Genomic DNA, 23,010 nt, shown 5'->3' with positions numbered 1-23,010 from the left:
ATTTGTGAAACAAAAGACACTCAGATTTTGATACAGATCAACCTCATTCTTGTTAGAAAACGTAGTGATCTGCATTATACAGGGAGGAGGCGAGACTCGCCCTCTCGTCCCGGGCGGAGAGATTTTCTCCACGGTCAGATCCGTGAAGACGGGCAACCCGTCCCCGTGAGTGCCGGCACGCCGGCCACGGGGTGGGCTGAAGAGGTGGAGGGCGCCGCGGGCACGAGATCTCCGTGCCGGCACCTCTCCCTTCGTCTCACCGCGCTCCCCCGTGGAGGAGAGCGCTATGCAGTGACTCTTCTCTCTACTGAGGTCTTTGAACGCACCGCGGCCCGCCCTCAGGGGAGGGGGGCCGCGCGCGCCGTCACAATGCCGTCTCTTCGAAACGGACATTATGGGAAAAAGTGGAATTGTGGAGAGAGATTACTCTTATACTTAGTAATCTCTCTTGCATTCAGTGAGAACGAGTGCATTACTCGTTCTCACTGAATGCATTTTTCCCACACACACACACACATCACTCTAGAACTAGAGTTTACAAACGTAAACCACCGTTCCCCTGCGGAGGTCCCTGAACGAGGGCCGCGCGCCCACGTATTAACGCTGTATTTCCCATTCAACGGTGAAATGCATTAATCAGAGCTATTATACCAGGCAAGGTGTGTTTTCTGACAACAGCACGCCGGCAATAGCGTCTCTTGAACCCGCACAGTGCTTTGACAGCACACGGTTTATTCCACTCACGTGCACACGCCCACCTGCTGGCTCCCTATACTGGGGTTTACAGCGGGGGCGGGGAGTGTGCAGTGTTTCTTCCGCTGGGAATGGGCAAGAATCAGCCACGCTGCGATTACTGCTTATTCCGTGAGCAGGGAGATCGATCCATAGAGCCCTCCTGTAAAGACGGGGGCTCCCAGGAGATCAACACAGTCCTCTTTGGAGAAAAAAATGCCATATGCGACGTGATATCCCAGGGACATCACAAGGCAGGCAGCGGCGGCGGCCTGTGATGAATTAGGGTCAACCCTATATCATGTGAAGCCACCGAGCACCGGGCCTGGGGCAAGGCTCGTGGACCAAGCTACTTATTCGGCCTTGCGGCCCAATAATCGCTCTGACCTGGTGAGGCGGGGGCATCTCTATGAGCGAGTAGCCCACACACCCGCCGCCATGATCATCATCCAGGGAGCTTGAAGGAAATGGCGAACGTGAAAATGGCACCACCTCGGCTCGGCCATATCCTGGTCCCCCAAACACTCGAAGCAGAGGTGGTGGGGGTCGGCGCCCGCTATCTTTCTTTCTCTTTCTTCCTTTCTCTCAAAAAATACGTCTCGGACTCAGTGCTAGGCTTTCACCTCCGCTGGCTGAAGAGTAAAGGATGATGGTCAGGAGGCGAGGCCTCATTTTATACGGAAGTGAGATGCGCACGCATTCAGATAGGCCCGCCCCGGGGCCGGCTACGTCCATAGAAATCTCAGTAGGTGAATGCTTGCATGATAAGGTAGTACCATAGACTGTATATATAATGGACGTAGGGTCCGTGACGTCACCCATAGGATTCTGCAGAGTTGCCGTGAAGCCCTTAGTAGGCGGAGTCGGCCACTAACGGCTCGACGGTGTCGTCAGAGTCTAACTCCCGCCTTCTCCAAATAAGGGCAAAGAGGCGGAGCTGAGGCGGAGCTGAGGCGGAGCCGAGGCGGGACAGGGCGGGACCTGCTGCCAACGAGCGTGACGTTCGAGTCCTAGCTCAGGCTAAGAAGCTAAGCTAACATGCTCTCAGTATCATCCATCCATCCATCCATCTTCTCCCGCTTATCCGTGGTCGGGTCGCGGGGGTAGCAGTTCCAGCAGAGAGCCCCAAACTTTCTTTTCCCTGGCGACATCAACCAGCTCTGACTGGGTGATCCCAAGGCGCTCCCAGGCCAGCGAAGAGATATAATCCGTCCACCTGGTCCTAGGTCTACCCCTTGGTCTCTTCCCAGCTGGACGTGCCTGGAACACCTCCCTAGGGAGGCGCCCAGGTGGCATCCTAACTAGGTGCCCGAACCACCTCAACTGGCTCCTTTCGACGCGAAGAAGGAGCGGCTCAACTCCGAGTCCCTCCCTGATGACCGAACTTCTCACCTTATCCCTAAGGGAGACACCAGCCACCCTGCGGAGAAAACCCATCTCGGCCGCTTGTATCCGCGATCTCGTTCTTTCGGTCATGACCCATCCTTCATGACCGATGACCGATGATCCTTCCTCTCAGTATCAATCGAATGTAAAACATGATTGATGAAAGTAGTAAATCGGTCAGATTTGACCCGAAGACAACAGGAGGGTTAATGCCATATTCACTTAGTAACGCATGAACAACTTTTACAAATGTTTCTATATAGTCTGTGTTGGTAAATGTCATCTAGGTTGCACATTTCCTGCTGAAATACATGCATACCAAGTCACTGCGTGGCACTTTGGTTTTGATAAAACAGTGAAGTTCCACTATATAAACGTTACATTCATAATCAAACGAGACAATCTGCAAGATAATTAGCTATTTGGTATTATTCTTAATGCTTGTCATTCACACGTTAATAAAATAAAATAAGTACCGATACATAGCAGAATAATTGTGGCGGTGTTCAGCTTAATAAGCCTTGCTCAACATCATTTATTTAGCTAATAATACAGCGGGCTGCAGGCGAACCAAGTCCGCGTTACGATGCATTCCTTGATCTCCAGTTATAACGCCGGACTCCGCCGCTGGCCGAAGCTAACGGAGCCCCAGGGTGCTAGCTACGGCCGCCGGGATGCGCTAGCGAGCTAGCACCCTGCAGCCCCGTTAGCTTCGGCGGCGTGGACTCCGGCGGCCCACCCCTTTTAACATTTGCTCCCGTTTAGCATTATGGGCGTCATAGCCATATAGTATAAAAGTCTTACACAAGGCTGAATCATAAACTAAACTGTATATATGTATAAAGGGTTACGTCCTTAGCTGGCTAATAAGCTACATAACAGGCTAAGCTAACAAGCACACAAACACCTGCTAACGGGGTTAACATGTATAATATTATCATTGTACTCACCGAAAAAAGCTGAAAGTAGACTTCTTGGAAGATCTGTTAGTACATTCAAGCGCACAGCACGACATTTTAATTATCTGGTATTTGTAACAATATTCCCTAACAGGCACGATCACCACGAACACAGCTAAAGGATCAAGTACAGTAACTACAACTAACTAACGTTGTAGCCTCTATGGTTGTAGCCTAGCAGATTGGACAAGTTGCTGTTAGCTGACAGTGAGGCACGTATCTGTCAATCAAAGTGACCACGCCCTAATGTATGCACAAACTTTAAGACCTAATATAAATATAAAGGGTCGCGTTAGAAAACAATTCACTCACAGATCCATAATCATGAAGGTGGAATCTAACTATATCGATAATAAAATATATGGAGCCAGGGGTAGAAACATGTTTTTTTCTGCTGTAAAATCGGGCATTTTAACATGGGGGTCTATGGAAATTGCTCCTTTCTGCAGCCATCGCCTATCGGCCAATATATGAACTGCAGTGTGTGGCACTTCCGTATTGGCTTCCCGGCTCTACCCCACAGTTTGCCGCTTGGGTAGTACCCATAGAGTCCAGTAGAGGGCGGAGCCTGTGAGAGATATAACAACAGTTACAGTGTTAGTTTGAAGTGATAATAATTCAATGTTACCATGAAGATGGTAATTGTTGTGCTTTTATTAGAAAGCTTTCCCAACATGCACACATTAAATACAAAGCAAAGCCCAAACACTGCTCCATGGATCTCTTTTTGTTTTAATTTAGCATGACCTCTGACCTCCTCAGATGAAAAAAAAGGATATCAAATCAAAACAGGATACACTCGAGCAGAAACACCATGATAACAATCCGGAGGTGCAATGGTCTGAATCGTTGCCCACCTTACTGCAAATACAGTATTTTGTTCATACATGTGAAATGGTCATTGCTCAAATAAATTAAAGAAAGAAACTAATTTTGGACCCGGCAGGGCCAAGTAGCCCATATCTCAAGAGGCGTGTCTTTGCCTCCCCGGACAAATATCATAAAAGCACAGAAATATCAGAGATGATGGAGAAAAGCAGAGATGGATGTGATACCTAGTACTGCATTAAATCAATCACTGAGAAAAGGTTAGAGTGTGAGTCTGTCTGTGATTGTGAAAGCAAGGAGCAAACAGGTTCAAGTTGGGACAGGGTGACGGCGTCACATTTGTGTGGCTGCTTGTATGGGTGTTTGATTTTATATTGTGTGTTATGGGGTTGTTGCTAGTAGCTGTCACTCTGCTTTTGCACCAGATTTGTCACATTGCGCCCACAAATCGATACTGCAGGACTGTGTGTGCATGTGAGGTTGGCAAAAGGAGCTTAGAGAGCAATAGGAACCAATAAAGTGTAAATCAGAGCCGGCATGGTGTATAGCAAGGTGATTTATTTCTGCTAAGGTTGCAGTTTGTTGTCTTGAGGCAGCATAGAAACAGAAAACTGTCAGTAAAAAGTTGGTTTTGTAATCATAACAAAAAAGTTATCCAGTGAGCTTCGAAATTATATTTCAACCTTTTTGTTTTTTTCTCTTTAACAACCACCCATGGTGAATATGTTTTATAACATATAATCTTTTGTAATGTTGCCTTTGAGCAGTTACAGTTAATCTGTCAACGCTGTTTATGGTACGTGTGATGACAGAAAAGTACTATTATTATCAGAGGAAACATGAAAAAGCAAGTTTACATTATAGTCTGTGTTGGAAAAAGTGTTTTTGTGGTCTATAATTCTCGAATGATTGCTTCTATTTGTATGTCTTTTTTCCCCTTGCGGAGACATTTCAGATTTCTTTGTCATATCGCATTTTTTCTACTTTTACTCAAGCTTTTACATCTGAACCTATGCTCAATTTAACCAGTACCCAGTCACATTAGTACTAAGTTCAGTGAGGATGGATCTTTATGCAAGATTTTTCTGGAAAATGCCATTTGTTTTCTGACATAAAACAGCTATTTTAAAGAGTTTGAGCGAAACATGATCAGTGCTGACATTGATTGCCTTCAGGAAAAAGGGTTATGTGAGGTAACTGGGTGGGAGGAGATCTGTCGAACTTAATGAGATCTTCAGAGATGTGTTCAAATCAAATCCCTGAAATCACTTGTTAACAGCGCATCCTCTGTATCTCATCAAAATGATAATTCAAATCTTGTTATTTTGCAGCGATTATACAAACAAGAGGAGTTAATGGAGTTTAATGCCAATAACCTTGATGGGATGTAAATTCTGTTTCTGTTTATCTTTTTTTTCTGCACTCGGATGTCTCTCATTCTCTCTGCTCGTTTGTTTCTGTCTGTGTGTCTGTATCTCTCTCGTGCCTCTCTTCCTCTCTTCCTTTCTGCATCTCATCTCTTCTACTCTGTCTTAGCGTCTTCTCGTGTGCCTCCTGATATCTCCATTTCACTCACTACAACTGCTTATTTTCCCTCGGAGGCTTTTATTTGCTTTAGAATTGAATATCAAATGTTGGGAAATGTAGGCGTACAAGTGGTCAAATATTCGTCTGTTGCAATCACGCAATCACAGAAACAGCTAAACTTGGTATTGAGATATGGCCTTCAGGCAGTTACAGTAGTGGCAAATTAAATTAAAACCAAAGCAGGAATTTGATTTGGCAATTAAAACCATGTATGAACGAACCACAACTGTTTTCCAAGAAGCAGTGATAATACAAAGCCCAGAGCTGTCTTTTAATAAATAAAACTAATTAAAAGGGGTGTAAAACTAATAAAAACTAGAATTGCAAATGGTAAGTGCAAAACTCAGCCAAGGCCAATCCTGAATGGCTCTTTTTAAATAGTCCCTTTTCTCTAGTTAGGATTTTGTAGATGTTAAAGAAGATGTGTTTCTTTGCTAAACACACTTGACACCTGTTTCTGACTTCAGGGGCATTCACACATTTTCAAAGTCATTTCGATATCAGTGATTCGGTACCTCTCCAATATTGTATCTTCATAAGACAGTACATTTCATTAAATTAGTGTCGATACTTTCCCTAGCCACACTGAGGCAAAAACACAACCCTCATTAGCAATAGTAAATGTATGTTTAGTGCTAAACTCTACTATATTTGTTTTTTTAGTAAATACAAATTGTATTTAATGAAATCGTTGTTGTTGTTGTTTTCTGTCATCAACTAAGACGACCGTTGTAATTGATCGATTAACCAGTCTTACACAGACCAAATATGGGCGAATGCCAAATGGTCACATCCCATTTCAATGTATAGTGGTTAATCATCTAAGTATGAGTCCTGCCTTGGTTGTTGAATGGTAGGAGGGTAAAGTTATGTTCAACAGCCTTTGGTTTGACCCAAAGCCCAACATCTGAAGCGTCTGTTGTTCAAGATCTTATCCCAGTTTTTTAAATGAACCATATTCGAGACCAAGATGAAAGTAAATACAAATGACAGCACCATGTTGGAACTTGTCAGGCTTGGATAAATGTTTCCCTTTCCCTTTGTCCCTACCTCTTTCCGCTGTGTGCCCCAAAAACACAAAGCATTACATCTCTAAAGAACAATAAGGTCTTGAGAGACCATGTTAGTACGCAAACACATACACACACAGGTGCAGACGCACACTCGTGTCCCCCTGCTGAGCCCCGCTTAAAAGCATTTGCATGTTGCATATCGGTGTAGATCTGTTGAGGGGGAGGGTCTGTGTCTGCCTCCTTGTGTGTACTTGATGGAAAGAGAGAGTGTGTGTCACTGTTGTTAAAATGAGAAAAACAAGGATTGTGTGAGTATTTTTTGTAAGGTTATGATAAAAGAACATAATGTGTGTGCAGCATGTGTGCACGTCTGCCTGTGTGAGTTGGACAGGGAGAGAGGAGACTATTTGGTTGTCGAGGTAGGGGGTAGGCATGAACAAGGAAGAGCGAACAAGAATAATAAATTGCGTAGCTTCTTGTGCGTGTATTTATAGGGGCTCAGTAGGGGGTCTGGGCATGTTGGAGTAGGGCCTCTGTGCAATCAGACAACCACTATGCCAGAAAATAGCCCATTACTTTCCACCATAGATGTTTCCGTGTGTGAGAGGGGACAGAGAGAGAGGCATATTATGTGAATGTGTTACCCCGTATAGTGGTCACGGGGTGATGAAATCAGCACTGAGCCCGTGTACTTTATGGCTCATGTAAAGGGTTAATGGTGAGTAAATGACACATATCAGTAACTGGAGACAGAGGTTAGGCTCAAGATCATAAATACTTTTTCACAACAAACAAAAATGCTACTTAATGCTGAGCAGACAGGGTTTTGTTGTTAATAAACACTGCATTTGTTGTTGAAGAGTCTCCTGGAACAGAGTGTCTTTGCAGTTTGCTGCCTCTTTGTATTCTAGTGTTGCTAGGGAATCACTAAATGAGTGCTAACAAACCATCAACTGTACGCAAACTAACAGTTAATAGTTTATTTGACATTAATGTAAACAACTGACCCTATTTCCCAGGTGTCACCCCAAGCTAGTAAGGTCATAATTATTAACTCAAGTTTTCTAGCAAGATTCCCTGAGAAGGCCCACCTCTCTTTTCATCCAATTGGACAATGGGAAAAAAACAGAAATGATTGTAATTGCTTTCCTAGCTAGTGGCACTTAGGGCGCTCCTGCAAACACAATAAATGCATAGAGAGGAACATCAGCGAGTACACTCTTTACTGTCTTTGAAAACAATGACACAACAGCCGCCACACTGATAAATGTGCTCTTTCTAAACAGGCCAAAGTGTGACTGGGTTCAGCTCCTCTTCTGATATGTTCACCGTTTTTATTTAAGTTTGTTTAGTTCAAGTCAGTTACTCTGCAATTCAGTCTGAGCTGTTCTCCAGTTAGAAATCAGTAATTGTTCTAAGTTGTTTTTTATCTGCACCTGATAATAATAAAAGCAAAGGTAATGTTGGGCTTGTTACACAGTCAAACCACAGTATTATCACTTTGTTGACAATAAGATCCAGCGTCCAAGGTCCAAGGCTCTTCAGTGGGTGTCAAAAACGTAGCCTGTGTAACAACATGGTGGGGGGGGGGGGGGGGGGGGGGGGGGTTGCAACTACCAAGGCCACTGTGTCAGTGTCACTGCGTCTCTCTTTAGCTGCTCAGTACTATTGATCTGTCCTGTGCCTCCTCTTAACTCTCACCTTGAAAGCGGGCTTTTGTGTAACGTGGACACTATTTTAATGAATAGTGCGGGAAGCAGTGTAGTGTATGTACACATAACACAGTCCTAACAACAGCTTGATGTAAAGACATGGTTTGTATGTCTGGATTGGAACAATACACATCCTGTAATATGTCTGTGTGTGTGTCTTTCTGTGTGTTTCTTTTGTTTCTGCAAACTCATTTCCCCAGAGTCCTCTCTGTCCTCTCTGTGACAACCTGACTGTATTCTCGACAGCTCGGACACACACACACACACACACACACACACACACACACACACACACACACACACACACACACACACACACACACACACACACACACACTCTCTCTGACACACACACCACACACAGATACCTTTCATTAAAACAGTTAGTAATTTATATTCACTGTAGTCAGGTGCAGACATTGCTAGTAGGAACAACATATATTATCAGAAATTCAATTAAATAAGTGTGTGTGTGTGTGTGTGTGTGTGTGTGTGTGTGTGTGTGTGTGTGTGTGTGTGTGTGTGTGTGTAAATAATAGCAGCAGCCAATGTGGTGTCTGTTTATGCAAGCTCTGTGTGTTATCACATTGGGTATATTTGGCTCGGTGTGCAGAAATGAATTAACTAGTTTGCATTATGTGTTGCGTATGGTTGAGTCTATTATCTCAGAGCGGGGTAACATGATTCCTTTCTCAATTTGTAATATTTTTTTTTTATTTAGTGTGTGTGTATTTTATATACTCAGTGGGGCCACAGCTGGAATTCAAACATCAGCGGGGCTGAACCTATATTTACTCAGCGTGTATTTTTATGAATACGCTTCTTTTGATTTTAAAAGTGCTTATTTGCATATGTGTTAATGTTAGTAACATGTAGTGAAGGTTGGCTCTAAAAGCATTTGCATGTTTGGGGATTCAATCTATTCTTGAGGAACCAAGAGCAATTTTAAGCTGATTCATTATCATTTATAAAAAGTGCATACGATCTTTTATTTAACAGGGTTATGTTATGAAATTAGTCAATTCATTATTGGCCATAATCAATTAATTTGTTTCTGTTTGACTGGAATGTTTTACAAGAATCCTTGACATTGCAAAAACCAATCATGTTGCCCCACATTCTTGAAAAACTATTTGCAGCATTTCAATTGATTGATGGAGTCAACATGGTTACTTTCTTAATTATTTAAAGTAAATGTTGTTTCATCTGTTCATTAATAAATCATTTGATGCATGGTTTGATAAGTGGATAGTTGTGTATTTGAAGTAACTAAACACACCTTGAAGAATGAATAAATCACCTACAAGAATGAAAAATCTATGAAAACATGATAGAGATAGAACACAAATATATTTAAAAAAAGGCAAATAAACAATTTAACAAAAAACAAATGACAAATGACACAAATGATTACAGTTTGCTCATGCTAGCTTCTTTAAACCAGGTCACCTGGCATTGTGAACCCTGAATGTCTTCAACATGTCATATAATCATATAAACAAGATAATTAATCAAGTATTTATTTATTTGCTCTCTTAGATATGGCGTGTCTTCCTAGAGAGTTTAAAATAGCAAGCGGTCTCCTTCTCACTCTCCCTCCATCATCTTATTTCCCATTTCCCTTGACATTATATGGCTTGGTAACCAATGAAAAGAGATCTGTCAGTGGAGGCTAAATCAGGTTAAAAAGACAGCGTGTGTGTGTGTGTGTGTGTGTGTGTGTGTGTGTGTGTGTGTGTGTGTGTGTGTGTGTGTGTGTGTGTGTGTGTGTGTAGGTGTGTGTGTGTGTTTGTGCATTGAGGTGTTGCAGGTAAGTGAGAATGGCTGCCAGGTACACACACAAAAATGCACACTATGATGTGTGCTCTCACACATACATTTTCTCACACACAGAGTTGAGGGTTGTCTTAAGACAAACTGACAGGGGTTTTCTGCGGCGGTGCGTTGCATCTCTGCGTACAGCTGTCACACACACTCTCTTACACACACACATACAGTACACACACAGGTGAAGGTGTGTGATGGCTGTGACAGTATTGTCGGCCTGTGGTTCCGCCTGGCGTCGTCTATCCTTTACCTCAGTCTTTCTTTGTGTCCCTGTTGCAGCTAACATATCCCTGAAAGCCCTGTGTACATATGTAGGTGTGTGTGTGTGTGTGTGTGTGTGTGTGTGAGAAAGTGTATTATAACCTTTGATTCTATGTGTTGCTTTGTATCTCTGTCATTCTGTCTATCTATCACTTACCTCTTTGGTGTCGTCTCATATCAACTTCCCTACAAACCCCCCCTCCTGTGTCTCAGCGTAACCCCCCCCCCACCCACACACACACACACACACACATACACACACACACACACACACACACACACACACACACACACACACACACACACACACACACACACACACACACACACACATGCTGCCAGCCACCGGCTGTGCGGGTGTTGAGGGGAAATGCTGTAAGTGACAACATCCTATGAGCAAAGACAAAAAAATCCTTCTTCACCTTTTTTCTCGCCCGCCTCCCTTTTTCATCCTTTCTGTCCTGCCTTGTGTTCTCCCGGGGGAGGTTTCCGCTCGTCTTGCCAGCGGTGAGTGCGCATGTGTGTGTTTGTTCTCTACTGTCCTCTGAATTTCCCCCGAGGCCACCACTTTCCTACAATACACTTTGATAAGACAACCTGTCCTCCCTGCACTTGCTAGATGGTGTGTGTGTGTGTGTGTGTGTGTGTGTGTGTGTGTGTGTGTGTGTGTGTGTGTGGCCTAGCATTACTATACTTGTGGGGACCTAAATCTGTTTACACAGTCACGTGTGGGGACTCGCCTCCCTTATGGGGACAAATTGGAGGTCCCCATGAGGGGAATCATTCATTTTAGGGTGAAGACTTGGTTAGGTTTAGGGTTAGGGTTAGGCATGTGTTGGTTATGGTTAAGGTTAGGATAAGTCTCCAGGAAATGCATGTAAGTCAATGTAATGTCCCCTGAAGTGATGTATAGATGGTATGTGTGTGTGTGTGTGAGTGGATTTCAGTGGTCGTTTTTTTGCAACTTTGGGGGTGACTTAAAGGGAAGGATTTTCCTTTAGCTACCACCTGCATCTCTTCAGGAGGAAAAACCAGCGAGGGGTCAGCAACGGGCTGTGATTTACCATGGAGTCACGCCTAAACTCCTGAAAACAATAAAAGTTTTAGGAAAAGTGGTTCGCAACCGAGTGTGAAGCGGCTGGGATGAGGATCAGCACCTCCAAATCTGAGGCCATGGTTCTCAGCAGGAAACCGATGGACTGTCCACTCCAAGTGGGGAATGAGTCCTCACCCCAAGTGAAGGAGTTCAAGTATCTCGGGGTCTTGTTCTCGAGTGAGGGAACAATGGAGCGTGAGATGGGCCGGAGAATCGGAGCAGCGGGAGCGGTACTGCAGTCGCTTTACCGCACCGTTGTGACGAAAAGGGAGCTGAGCCAGAAGGCAAAGCTCTCTGTCTACCGGGCCATTTTCGTTCCTACCCTCACCTATGGTCATGAAGGATGGGTCATGACCGAAAGAACGAGATCGCGGATACAAGCGGCCGATATGGGTTTTCTCCGCAGGGTGGCTGGTGTCTCCCTTAGGGATAAGGTGAGAAGTTCGGTCATCAGGGAGGGACTCGGAGTTGAGCCGCTCGGAGTTGAGCCGCTCCTCCTTCGCGTCGAAAGGAGCCAGTTGAGGTGGTTCGGGCACCTAGTTAGGATGCCACCTGGGCGCCTCCCTAGGGAGGTGTTCCAGGCACGTCCAGCTGGGAAGAGACCAAGGGGTAGACCTAGGACCAGGTGGAGGGATTATATATCTTCGTTGGCCTGGGAGCGCCTTGGGATCCCCCAGTCAGAGCTGGTTGATGTTGCCAGGGAAAAGACAGTTTGGGGCTCTCTGCTGGAACTGCTACCCCCGCGACCCGACCACGGATAAGCGGGAGAAGATGGATGGATGGATGGAAAAAGTGGAATTCTGGATAAATATTGTAATGAACCATCATGTTAATATTTGTTAGGTAAAGTAATTGAAACTCACTGATGAATATTGCAACACTTGAAATCAAGGGGGGACATGAGCCAAGTATCTCTCTCTGGAGATAGTAAACCTAATCAGTTTCAGATCAGATGCTCCGGTAATGAGGCATACATTAGGTGATTTAATGAACCTAGTTAACTGGCAGACCTGACTTCATCACTCAAGCAATGGTTTGTGTGTGTATGTCCGATAAGTGTAGTCTTTTTAAGCTGTGACAGCGAGACGAACGGGTCCTTGACTGCGTATCCAAGGCCATTGGTGGTCTCAGGGTGTGTGAGTGTGTGTGTGTGTGTGTGTGTGTGTGTGTGTGTGTGTGTGTGTGTGTGTGTGTGTGTGTGTGTGTGTGTGTGTGTGTGTGTGTGTGTGGCATTCATTTGTTACATGGGCAGAAAGAGAGAAAGAAAAGGCTGCTTGACACTTTGACCCAGGGGGGTAGCCCATGGACGCACTTACACACACTCAGTTGGATATTCCTGAAGAGACAGCAAGATTGTTGGTGCAAAACAGTGGTTTCCTACCTTTTCAATAACGCTTTGAAATAACCTTGACCAGTGCGAAATAGGATAAGAAAAGCCGACATAAAGAGGTTCAACTCATCGCTGCAGCATCTTTTCTTTCTTTTTTAAACATAAACTGCGTATTAAACTGGGTTTGCAATTACAATTTAGTGAAAAACTTGGGTCTTTTTTTTCTCTTCATTCTCTTTGCTTCGGTGCATTTGAATTTGGTGCATTTCAATCACAAACTCATTTTCATACAGTATTTGTATTTTATTTGTCATTGAAACTGGCCTCCTGGTCATACTGGACAAACACAATTGTGAATGAGGTTGCTCCAAGTCAGGGGTGGGGAACCTCTGGCCCCCGGGCCGTATACGGCCCGCAAGACCATTTGCTATGGCCCTCGAGGTAATTTATAAACAAAAACAATTAAAGAAATCTAGACAGCAAAATAATTAAAAAAGCGAGGGACGGCCTGTTTTTCCTGGCCAAGGTCAGGGTCCTTGAACACAACACGAGCCTAACGTGTCATCACGTAGTATATGTCTCGTCTGACAGGGGTGTAGTCAATAGGCGCATTCACACTGCGGGACTTTTCCCACAAAGGTTCATGAGAATTTAGTTCATGAGAACTCTTTAGTTCTCATGAACTAAGTACAGATCGCGTTAACACCGGAATAAATCCCTGGGGGTGGATTAGGCAAATTAAGCCGCTGACGTCACTTCTTCTTCTTCTGCTTTGGGTTTACTGGCAGGCCGCAAACCACTTCACGGCGTATACTGCCGCCCAAAGTCTCCGGCCGGAAGTCCCCGGAGTTGGGGACTGGCTTCAGTAGAAACTGCTGGGACTCCCAGCAGCTTCTACTGAAGCCTTCCGAGTAAATCGCCAGAACGCCGACGCCTCCTCATCTCCACCGCTCCCATGTTTTATTTTGTGTTGCCATAAGTTAGTCTCTCTGCGTTTCTGCGCTGGGCTAATGCTAATGCTAATGCTAATGCGAGGATAATAAAATGGCGGCTTCACAAAACTTTTTGGGAGTTTTACGGGGCGTGGTTTGCAATCCGCCCAGCCAATCAGAAATATAGCTCTTTTCTCACAAGAGAGCTGCACGAAAGTCCCTGCTCTCTAGCAGGGACTTTCGTGGGGGTAAAAAGGTTCTCATGAACACATTTTAGTACCGGCTCTTTTTGGTGTGAACGCGACAAAAGAGTTCTCATGAACTAAGTTCTCATGAACCTTTGTGGGAAAAGTACTGCGGTGTGAATGCGCCTATGGATGTATAATAAGAACGGGTGTAGTTCTGACGGAGAGCACCAGAACGTCGCTCGGGCGCTTCAAAAATGGCAGTACCCATAAGGAGCCGTACACATGCCGCAGTTTCTGCGTGGCTGTGTCTTTAGTTGTAAGCCCAGTGGCGATCTGTTCATCTGTCATACTGATCATACAGTCAATAACTTTGTTGTTATTAGCATCTGGTTAGCTAGCTATGCTAACGAATATAAGAAGCTTTTTCTACAACCAGTGAGGTAAAGGCACATCTTTATATGATCATTATAGTTATAAAAAAATAAGGGAATAAAGTCAACAGGTATAAAATACTATATGACAGTAAAACAAAGTTGTTATTAATAAACAAGAATACAGTTTGAAAGGGGAGTGATTTATAAAATATCCATAAAGAAAAATAAATCTGCTTACAGTTCTGTTTCATATGGATGTTGAGAGATGTATCCATAGATCTCTTAATTTTGCTCTCAAAGTGCACCAGATTGATGCTTTTAACTTCAACATTTAAAACAAAATCTTCCCGGGGGAGCATGCCCCCGGACCCCCCTAGAGGAGGTTAGGTTCCCCCCCCCCACTGAAATCATGTTCACATGGATAGAAAACTAAATACATTTGCACACATCTTGTGTCCATGTCTTTCTGTTTTGGTCGTCATGCCACAACCGTGCACGTGCATGCATGCGCGAGTCATGGTGAGATATCTGGATTAAGAGGTTGCTTTTTCTTTGCACAGCATGAAAGAAAGGCGAAATGAATGGGCTGTGATTTTAGTATTTTTAAGCAGAGGTCAATAATTTGTACGGGCCTCGGAAGATGTTGAAAAAATTGAAATGACCCTTGAGAGGAAAAAGCCCCCCCCCCCTGCTCTAAGTAAAGACTGCGTTGAAACATTCATGTCAAATGTGGTTTATCAAACAAGTGAAGAGACAGTTAAATGGAAAGTATAATACAAATTGTGGGAACAACTGATTAAGTGAGGCAGCAAACATGATTTTATCTCTGTTGACCCAGCCTGGAAACATAATTGTTTAATTGATGGCTAAATAGATAAACAGAGATAAAAAAAGTTGTCAATCATTTTTCCTAATCAGCTCTGAGACTCCCGAAGGGCCAAAGCAGTTACAAACAAGCTTAAGAAGTGAGTCCAACCTGCACGTCTCGCAAGACACTCTCTGCTGCCAGAAGTGAATCTTTTTATCTGGGTTTATGGGCTAAAGCAGGCCAGCCTCCATGGGCAGAGAAACATTCACTTTCAAAAACATGCATATGTCTGTCTGTCTGTCTTTCTGTCTCACTGTGCATCAAAACATCTGTAGCGGTTATCAAAACAGGCGAGCAAGGAATACAAATACACCTTGTTCTTTGTCTTTGAAAGTTTCAAAGAGCTGATGGATTGTTCAAATGTATATTTTGTGGTTTCGACATCGGAGAGGATTTTCTTACCATATCCAGAATTTCTTTCTACAACCTATTGTGTTTAAACTGTAAAGAAGCATGTGGCAATATTTTAAAGCTTGTCGAACAACTAGATAAAGACCTGTAATGTTGTAATCAGATGTAAAACATCTGATTTCTTTTTGATGTTAAACACGACCAAAACTGAAGTTATTGTACTCGGCCCAAAGAATCTACGAAACAAATTATCTAAAGATATACTAACTATGGATGGCATTCATTTGGCCTCCAGTGAGACTGTAAGGAATCTTGGTGTTATATTTGATCAGGATTTATCCTTTAACGCCCACATAAAATCAATTTCAAGGACCGCCTACTTCCATCTACGTAACATTGCGAAAATCAGGCATATCTTGCCTCAAAACGATGCAGAGAAACTAGTCCATGCATTTGTTACTTCAAGGCTGGATTATTGTAACTCTTTATTATCAGAGTGTACCAAGACGTCAGTCAAGTCGCATCAGCTGATTCAAAATGCTGCAGCTCGTGTACTAACCAGAGTTAGGAAAAGGGACCACATTACTCCTGTTCTGGCTGCCTTACACTGGCTCCCTATAGAACACAGGATAGAATTTAAAATTCTTCTTCTCGCCTACAAAGCCCTTAATGGGCAGGCGCCATCTTACCTTAAAGAATTCATTATACCCTACTGTCGTACTAGGGCATTGCGTTCCAAGAATGCAGGGTTGTTGGTTGTTCCTAGAGTCTCTAAAAGTACAATGGGAGCCAGAGCCTTTTCTTATCAAGCTCCACATTTGTGGAATCAGCTTCCAGTTTGTGTTCGGGCGGCAGACACCCTATCCGTTTTTAAGAGTGCGCTTAAGACCTTCCTTTTTGATAAAGCTTATAGTTAGGGCTGATTAGATTCAGCCCCTAGTTTTGCTTCTATAGGCTTAGTTTGTCGGGGGACACCTTACTTCTTCCTTCTCTCTGTCTGTACCTGTGTACTCTCATGTTCAGTAACACGTATCATATCTAAAAGGCAGTATCGCTTGAATGAAAGCACACTCCTAGACAGTGAGAAGTGTCAACTTCCACAGTTGTTTTGTTTCGTTGGTTTAGAGCGTTGCTGAACAATGTTCTAGTGTCTGTATTTGTGTGTGTGTGTGTGTGTGTGTGTGTGTGTGTGTGTGTGTGTGTGTGTGTGTGTGTGTGTGTGTGTGTGTGTATGTGTGGTGTGTGTGTGTGTGTGTGTGTGTGTGTGTGTGTGTGTGTGTGTGTGTGCACTAGAGAGGACAGTGTAATATTGTTTTGGAGCCTTGTGGTTGGGACGGAGCTAACACCTGAATGAACCTGTCACTGCAGACACATTGCTCTTTCAGCTCCAGCGATTACACTGCACCCACACACTCAACATTTTCTTGGTGGTTTTGTGTGTGTGTGTATTTGTGAGAGAGAGAGAGAGAGAGAGAGAGAGAGAGAGAGAGAGAGAGAGAGAGATAGAGAGAGAGAGAGAGAGAGAGAGAGAGAAGAGAGAGAGAGAGAGAGAGAGGAGAGAGAGAGGAGAGAGAGGAGAGAGAGAGAGGAGAGAGAGAGAGAGGCTGGCTTGTGCATAGCCTGTATTCATGTGTCTGTGAGTGTGAGAGAGACAGGAGCAGAGAGTGAGAGTGACACAGTACTGTGTGTTGCAGTATGAGTGTCTAAACCTCTGTTTTATTATAGTTGTCTTCCTGAAACATATAAAATAGTGCTACTACAACTGTGTCCTTTGAGGTTAAACAAGTCGTATTGATTGATACATGCACACCTACAGCCTGGTGAACCTTACCAAAAAAGGAGAAATTATTATGAATTCAAGTTAAAAAAAAATGCACAATACACACATAGAAACTACTGTACCTTCAATGTGTCCTTCGGCAAGGATGTTTATCTTAAAAAGGACTGACAAAGAAAGTTGGAAGGGCTTGTTCTAGAAAAACATCCTGTATAGACATCCACTTATATTATCAATTAATGCTGCATTAATGTCTTGCTTTAGTTACCGTAATTACCAGTTGTTGACTAGATATTAATGCAATTGTAATTGTTCTGTATTATTGCCGGCTTAAATGACTCACATTGGAATGAAGAGGAATGGCTTTTTAGACATGATGTCACCAAGCCCACAGGGTTATGTTGAAATGTGGTTATTTTATTAACGGAAAGAGAGCAGGTTTATTGTCTAAAATATGATGTCAGGTTGTGTTTGGTAAGTGGAAGAGAGAAGCAGACGGATGGGAGGAGACAGATGAAAGACGAGACAATGATGGAGGGATCTGGAAGAGGTCAAGGGGAGATGACACCCATCAGTTTTCTCTCCTTAATCTTTCTTTGTATCACATCGCTCACCCCATCTCCCTAGACTCACACAGAGTCACACACACATAGAGACACCAGATATTATAAACCTTCTGCAATTGGCTTTGTCATGACCTCTAACCCCTATATATCTGTATGAGTGTGTTTCCAAAGGCAGAGCTATAAAACTCGGGCTCAAGAATCAATTTACAGCTGCTTCTTTCTGTCATGTTCCCCTAGCCGCTGGACATGTGTGTGTGTTAGAGAGAGAGTGTGTGAGTGACAGATACATACATTTTAGAAAACAAGTCGGACATAAACAGTCACTTGGTTTTTCAGTGTCTAAACAGCATCTAAGTTATTTTTCAACCACCTCTCTTTACATTGTGAAACAGACGTTTGTGGTGTGTGTTGAATGTTTTTCTCCAAAATCCCACCCAGGAGACCTTTACTGAGAACTATAAGTGGGTATATTTCACTGCTATCTTGACTGTGGAAATGTACTGTCACACTGCAGATTGAGTTTGCAGTTAAGAGTGTCTGTGTTTTTTTGTGTGTGTGCAATGTCTCAAGGCAACACAAACACACATTGCAATGCAGTGTGTGGATATTTCATTGTATTACGTCTGTGCACCGTCAACAGCGTTCAAGTTGTCTGTTAGTCCAATGTTGTAACTTTGATATCCCTACCTTGAGGGAATGTTTTCACCTTTTGCACAAAAATCCACTTTAAGAATTTGAAAAATGTAATAGATTGTCATGCTCAAAGGTCAAGGGTCAAGGTCAGTGTGACATCACCTGACCACATTTTGGCCAATAATTCAGGTGCTACTCGACTGGTTTCATTTCAAACCTTTATTTATCCAGGTGTATCCCATCATTGATCTCTTTTTCAAGGGAGACCTGCTCAAGTAGGTTCCACATGAAACATAAAAACATAAACAGAACAACAAAAAGGACATTTTACAGCATCATTACAGGGATTACAATTTACAATAACTATCCACATGAGCAGGTACCAACAGCTTCCGATTGAGTAGCATCCAACCGAGCTTTAAAAACATTTAGTGGCACCAGATTGCTCAGTTTCCATTTAAATTGCAGACTATTCCAAGACAGAGGAGCTGCGCATCTAAAAGCTATCTTCCCTAAGACAGTCCTAGCAGTTGGTACATTTAATAAAATTAAAGCAATAAATGGCCAGTATTAACTTTATTCATTAATTCATTCTTCATTCATACCATTACAACCCAAAACCAAACTATGACATTGTTCGCTAAGGGTTACAGGAGATGCTGACAAATTATTTGGGGATAAATGATAGGACTGCATCTGTTCTGCAGATCCACCCGGGCAGAGAGGCAAAGTGGGTACTGACAGTCTTGAGTGCATGTGCAGCACAGATCCAAGTTGTCAAGCTGACAGACACATTTCTGTATGTCAGAATAAAGAGGAGGAAGTATATAGAGGATGTTTACTTTTTTATAAAAATGGTTGTAGTTCCCAAGGTCGAAAGGATTAACTAAATCTGAAACTGAGATTTTATTAAGAGCTTCTTATTAAATCGATTAATATATATTTCTAATGATTTTGCAGTAGATACTGTATCTTAGAATCACTCTCAAATGAGATATTTCAGACGGAGCCAAGCTGTCCAATTGTTTCCAGTCTGTATGCTAAACTTGGCTCAGTAGATATGGGCCTGCACTCAAAACATATTTAGACATGTTACTGGTCTGTGATGATGCCCAAAATAATAATATAACACACAATCACCAACAGAGAGAAAGAGGCACATACATCAGATACACAAGGCAAGAAGCTGAAGGTTTCAATTCAGCTGTAAAATCTATCATTATTTTTGGATGGGATTATTTGGCTCCCCATTTCTCTCCCACACATATTCACACAAACACACACACACACACACACACACACACACACACACACACACACACACACACACACACACACACACACACACACACACACCTTCTTTGCAAGCCTCAAGGTATAACTAAGCACTAATCATTATCATATCCTCACCGTCATCGCCCTTCATTATCATGCTCATTATTATCATCATAATCACAATATCACAAGTAGTAGGTGCTAAGAGATTTTATTATTTATTTGTGAAGTGTACAAAGGTATTTGCAGTCTGTAACAGACACCCAATCCAGTCAAGCAGCCTATAGAGCAGGGGTGTCAAACTCAAATACACAGTGGGCCAAAATAAACAAAATGGGTACTAATCGAGGGCCGGACTGGTTCAATGTTTATTGCAATACTTATTGAAATGAACTTATTGCACATATTAAACCTGGAACTAACAAAGCTTAAATTACTGCCTATAAAAACAACATTGACATTAAATAATCAGTTGCATTCATTTCTTATGGCTCTATCTGCAGCTTTTCCGGAGTCATTTCTTATGATTACATTTTTCCACAGGCCAACAACAGCTTCAACAAAACTATTTCCCTCAAAGAAAAACTAAACATGCTCTGTGTCGTGAGAGAAAAAGTGCTGAAGGAAACATCCATGTAAACTCAGTGTGCTGCTCGGTGATGCTAGTTCAAGCCAGATACTTGGCTTCTCATCTCGGGTGCAGGTTCATCAATGTTTGGGCTCAGGCTCTGAGCTGAGGAAACCCTCAGGATGGAGTGAAGGTGTGCGTGCAATATACCGACGGGCCAGATCTAATAGTACAAATTATCCTGCGGGCCGAAATTAAATCCACCAAGGGCCTGATTTGGCCCCGGGCCTTGAGTTTGACACATGTGCTATAGACCATCAAAATTAAGCCTTGGAGTTTTATTTTGGGCTGTTTTGCGCTCTTTCTATTTTAAAGCGGATTTAATTGTTTCACTGGTCATTCACATACTCTTGACTTGCATTACGTACTGTTACGATGCTAAAAAAAGATTCCTAACCATACCTTCAGGTTTATTTATCGTAAATGTAATCTTCCATCATATGTGACAAGTTGTGGTGACCTTAGTCCTGAGAGTGGTATTAGTTGGTCATCATGTCCCACACTGCTGTGATTTTGCACTGCACTTCGGAAGCATTATGTGTCAATCTTAAAATGGCAATAGTACATACTTCCTTTACTCAAGTAGAAGTACAGATACTTGAGTTTAAAAATACTCTGGTTAAAGTTGAAGTACTGACTACACTTATTTACTCAAGTAAAGGTAAAGAAGTAGGGGCTTTGAAATGTACTTAAGTACAAAGTACCCATAACTACCAACTGTTGTATAGAGTAACTGGACCTCACTTTAAATTAATAGAACAATAATGTCATTGTTAGCTAATTAATGTTTCAATCCACCATTTAGAACACAAGCAAAGAAAAACAAAGAGGGGACAGACAAATAAGTAGTGGAGTAAAGTACTGATACCAGAAATATTTACTTAAGTACGGTAACAAAGTATTTGTACTCCTCTACTTCCCACCTCTGGCAAGCACTAATGTTTCCTTTAGTTGTATACAGGGCACACACAGGATCATTTGCAGGATAAACCTAAAAGAATGTACAACTAAACAAAATAGTTGAGACCCAGAGAAATCATTTGTTGTTCTTCTTATTACTCTGTAGGTTGGAAAGTCCCTCATATGAAGTGATGCAGCTGGACTTTGAGGTGGATAATGTGATCAACTTCGTGCCAACCCAGACTCTGCACTGGAACGTCGAGTACCCTGACATGCAGACGACTTCCAGACAAACAGAGAAAGTCTCGCACCTCTACATCAGCAACGCAGACATTCAAGGAATCGTGCCGCTGGCCGAGGTAAGGGATGACTTCACAGATGAGAACACAAACAGAAATCTCAGAGCTACATATTGACATACCCAGCACAAATGTCTTATGCTGGAATAGATTTTCCCCAGCTCATCCCCTTCCTCCAGGTTGATCAAAGCTGTAAAGGTCAGCTTGTTTACCTCCTCCTGTTGCTACAAGCCTCCTGGCCACACACACACAGCGGGTTTCACCCTCAAATGACAAGCAGCCTCTCAAATATGGGCACACAACTACGCGGGGGCGGCCCTACACACCTACCTTCACACACTAATGCTCCCCTTGTGAATGCGTCAAGCTGGCAGGTGTCACTCCTGCTGAGACACAAGCACAGGGTGTCCCTTTCGATCTTTAAAGGTTGCTTTCCATATGCACAAAACATGTAATTGCTCCAAATTGTGAGTTTAAACTTCGGTGTCATTGTTTAAAGCATTACAACTTTGAGAGGCCTCAACATGTGTACTTCAGAATAAACTTAATGAAGACTATAGCTGTTGTGATAAACATGCATTTGTTTTGATAACATTATTCATCATTCAATACCCAACACTTTTTCACAAAGCCAAACATTAAGTGTAACACATCACTATGCAGCCATTAACCCAGTGCCATTGCCTTGAAGCTGTTTTTTCTTAAGGTAACATAATTATAGTTCAAGAAAACACTCATAAAGGTAAATGTAAAGTTTTCTTTCTGGAAAAGAGAGCTAAAATGTACTTAACTTAATTATCTTCAGGCAGGGTCAGGTGAAGGAAAATATTGTTTAAAAGTATTCTCCCCTGTTACATTCCTAATCATCACCACCATGACTTTATAGATTCACAGATCAAAACAAACACATCCCGTAACAGACATGGCTACGACTACAGCAACCAAGAACCTCACACTAAAAATTGAGGAGGAGGATGCTTCTCAAAATGCTCCCAGTTCCATTACCACTGAGGTAGAGCTAATCTGGCTTGATAGCCCTCCTTCAAACAGCAAAGCCCTAGTGAGAAAACCCAATTTTGTTCAGGGCTTTTGCAACCGCTGTCTCTTTCACATACTGGAAAAAGCCAGCTTGAAACCATCATTTCAAATAGCATTTCTGTTGGGATTTCGCTAGCCTTTTTTCAGTGTGAATGGCGCGCTAGGGTGACTAATGCTACGTCTTTTCCCCTGTTTTCTTTAAATCAGCAGCATTTACAACAGTTTCAGTTCAAATGCTCATGGACATTAGCTGAACATTTAAACTTTACAAAAATAATAAAAATTAACAAATGATACTTAAGTTTTTTATGTACAGTATTCATTTAAACATTTCTGTTTGTGTTTTAAGTTACAACTAACTTCACAGAAATGGCATTAAAATATCCTTATGTATATACATACTGTGTACATATATATATTTGTACACAGTTGTGTGAGTCAGCCTCGCAG

The 23,010-nt window shown here is 42.7% G+C and overlaps 1 protein-coding gene across 1 annotated transcript in view; it reads left to right on the top strand.

Moving 5' to 3' along the window:
- The window catches only part of si:dkey-215k6.1 (transmembrane protein 132C), a 289,465-nt gene that overhangs the window by 188,323 nt on the left and 78,132 nt on the right, over positions 1–23,010 (top strand). Inside the window, 1 exon segment of the mRNA XM_034238564.1 lies at positions 21,390–21,582. Coding sequence (XP_034094455.1) covers positions 21,390–21,582 — 193 coding nt within the window.

The sequence above is a fragment of the Gymnodraco acuticeps genome, unplaced genomic scaffold (assembly GCF_902827175.1).
Source record: "Gymnodraco acuticeps unplaced genomic scaffold, fGymAcu1.1, whole genome shotgun sequence".
NCBI lineage: Eukaryota > Metazoa > Chordata > Actinopteri > Perciformes > Bathydraconidae > Gymnodraco > Gymnodraco acuticeps.
Note: the sequence above shows the minus strand (reverse complement) of the source record. Positions and strands in the feature narration are given on the sequence as shown.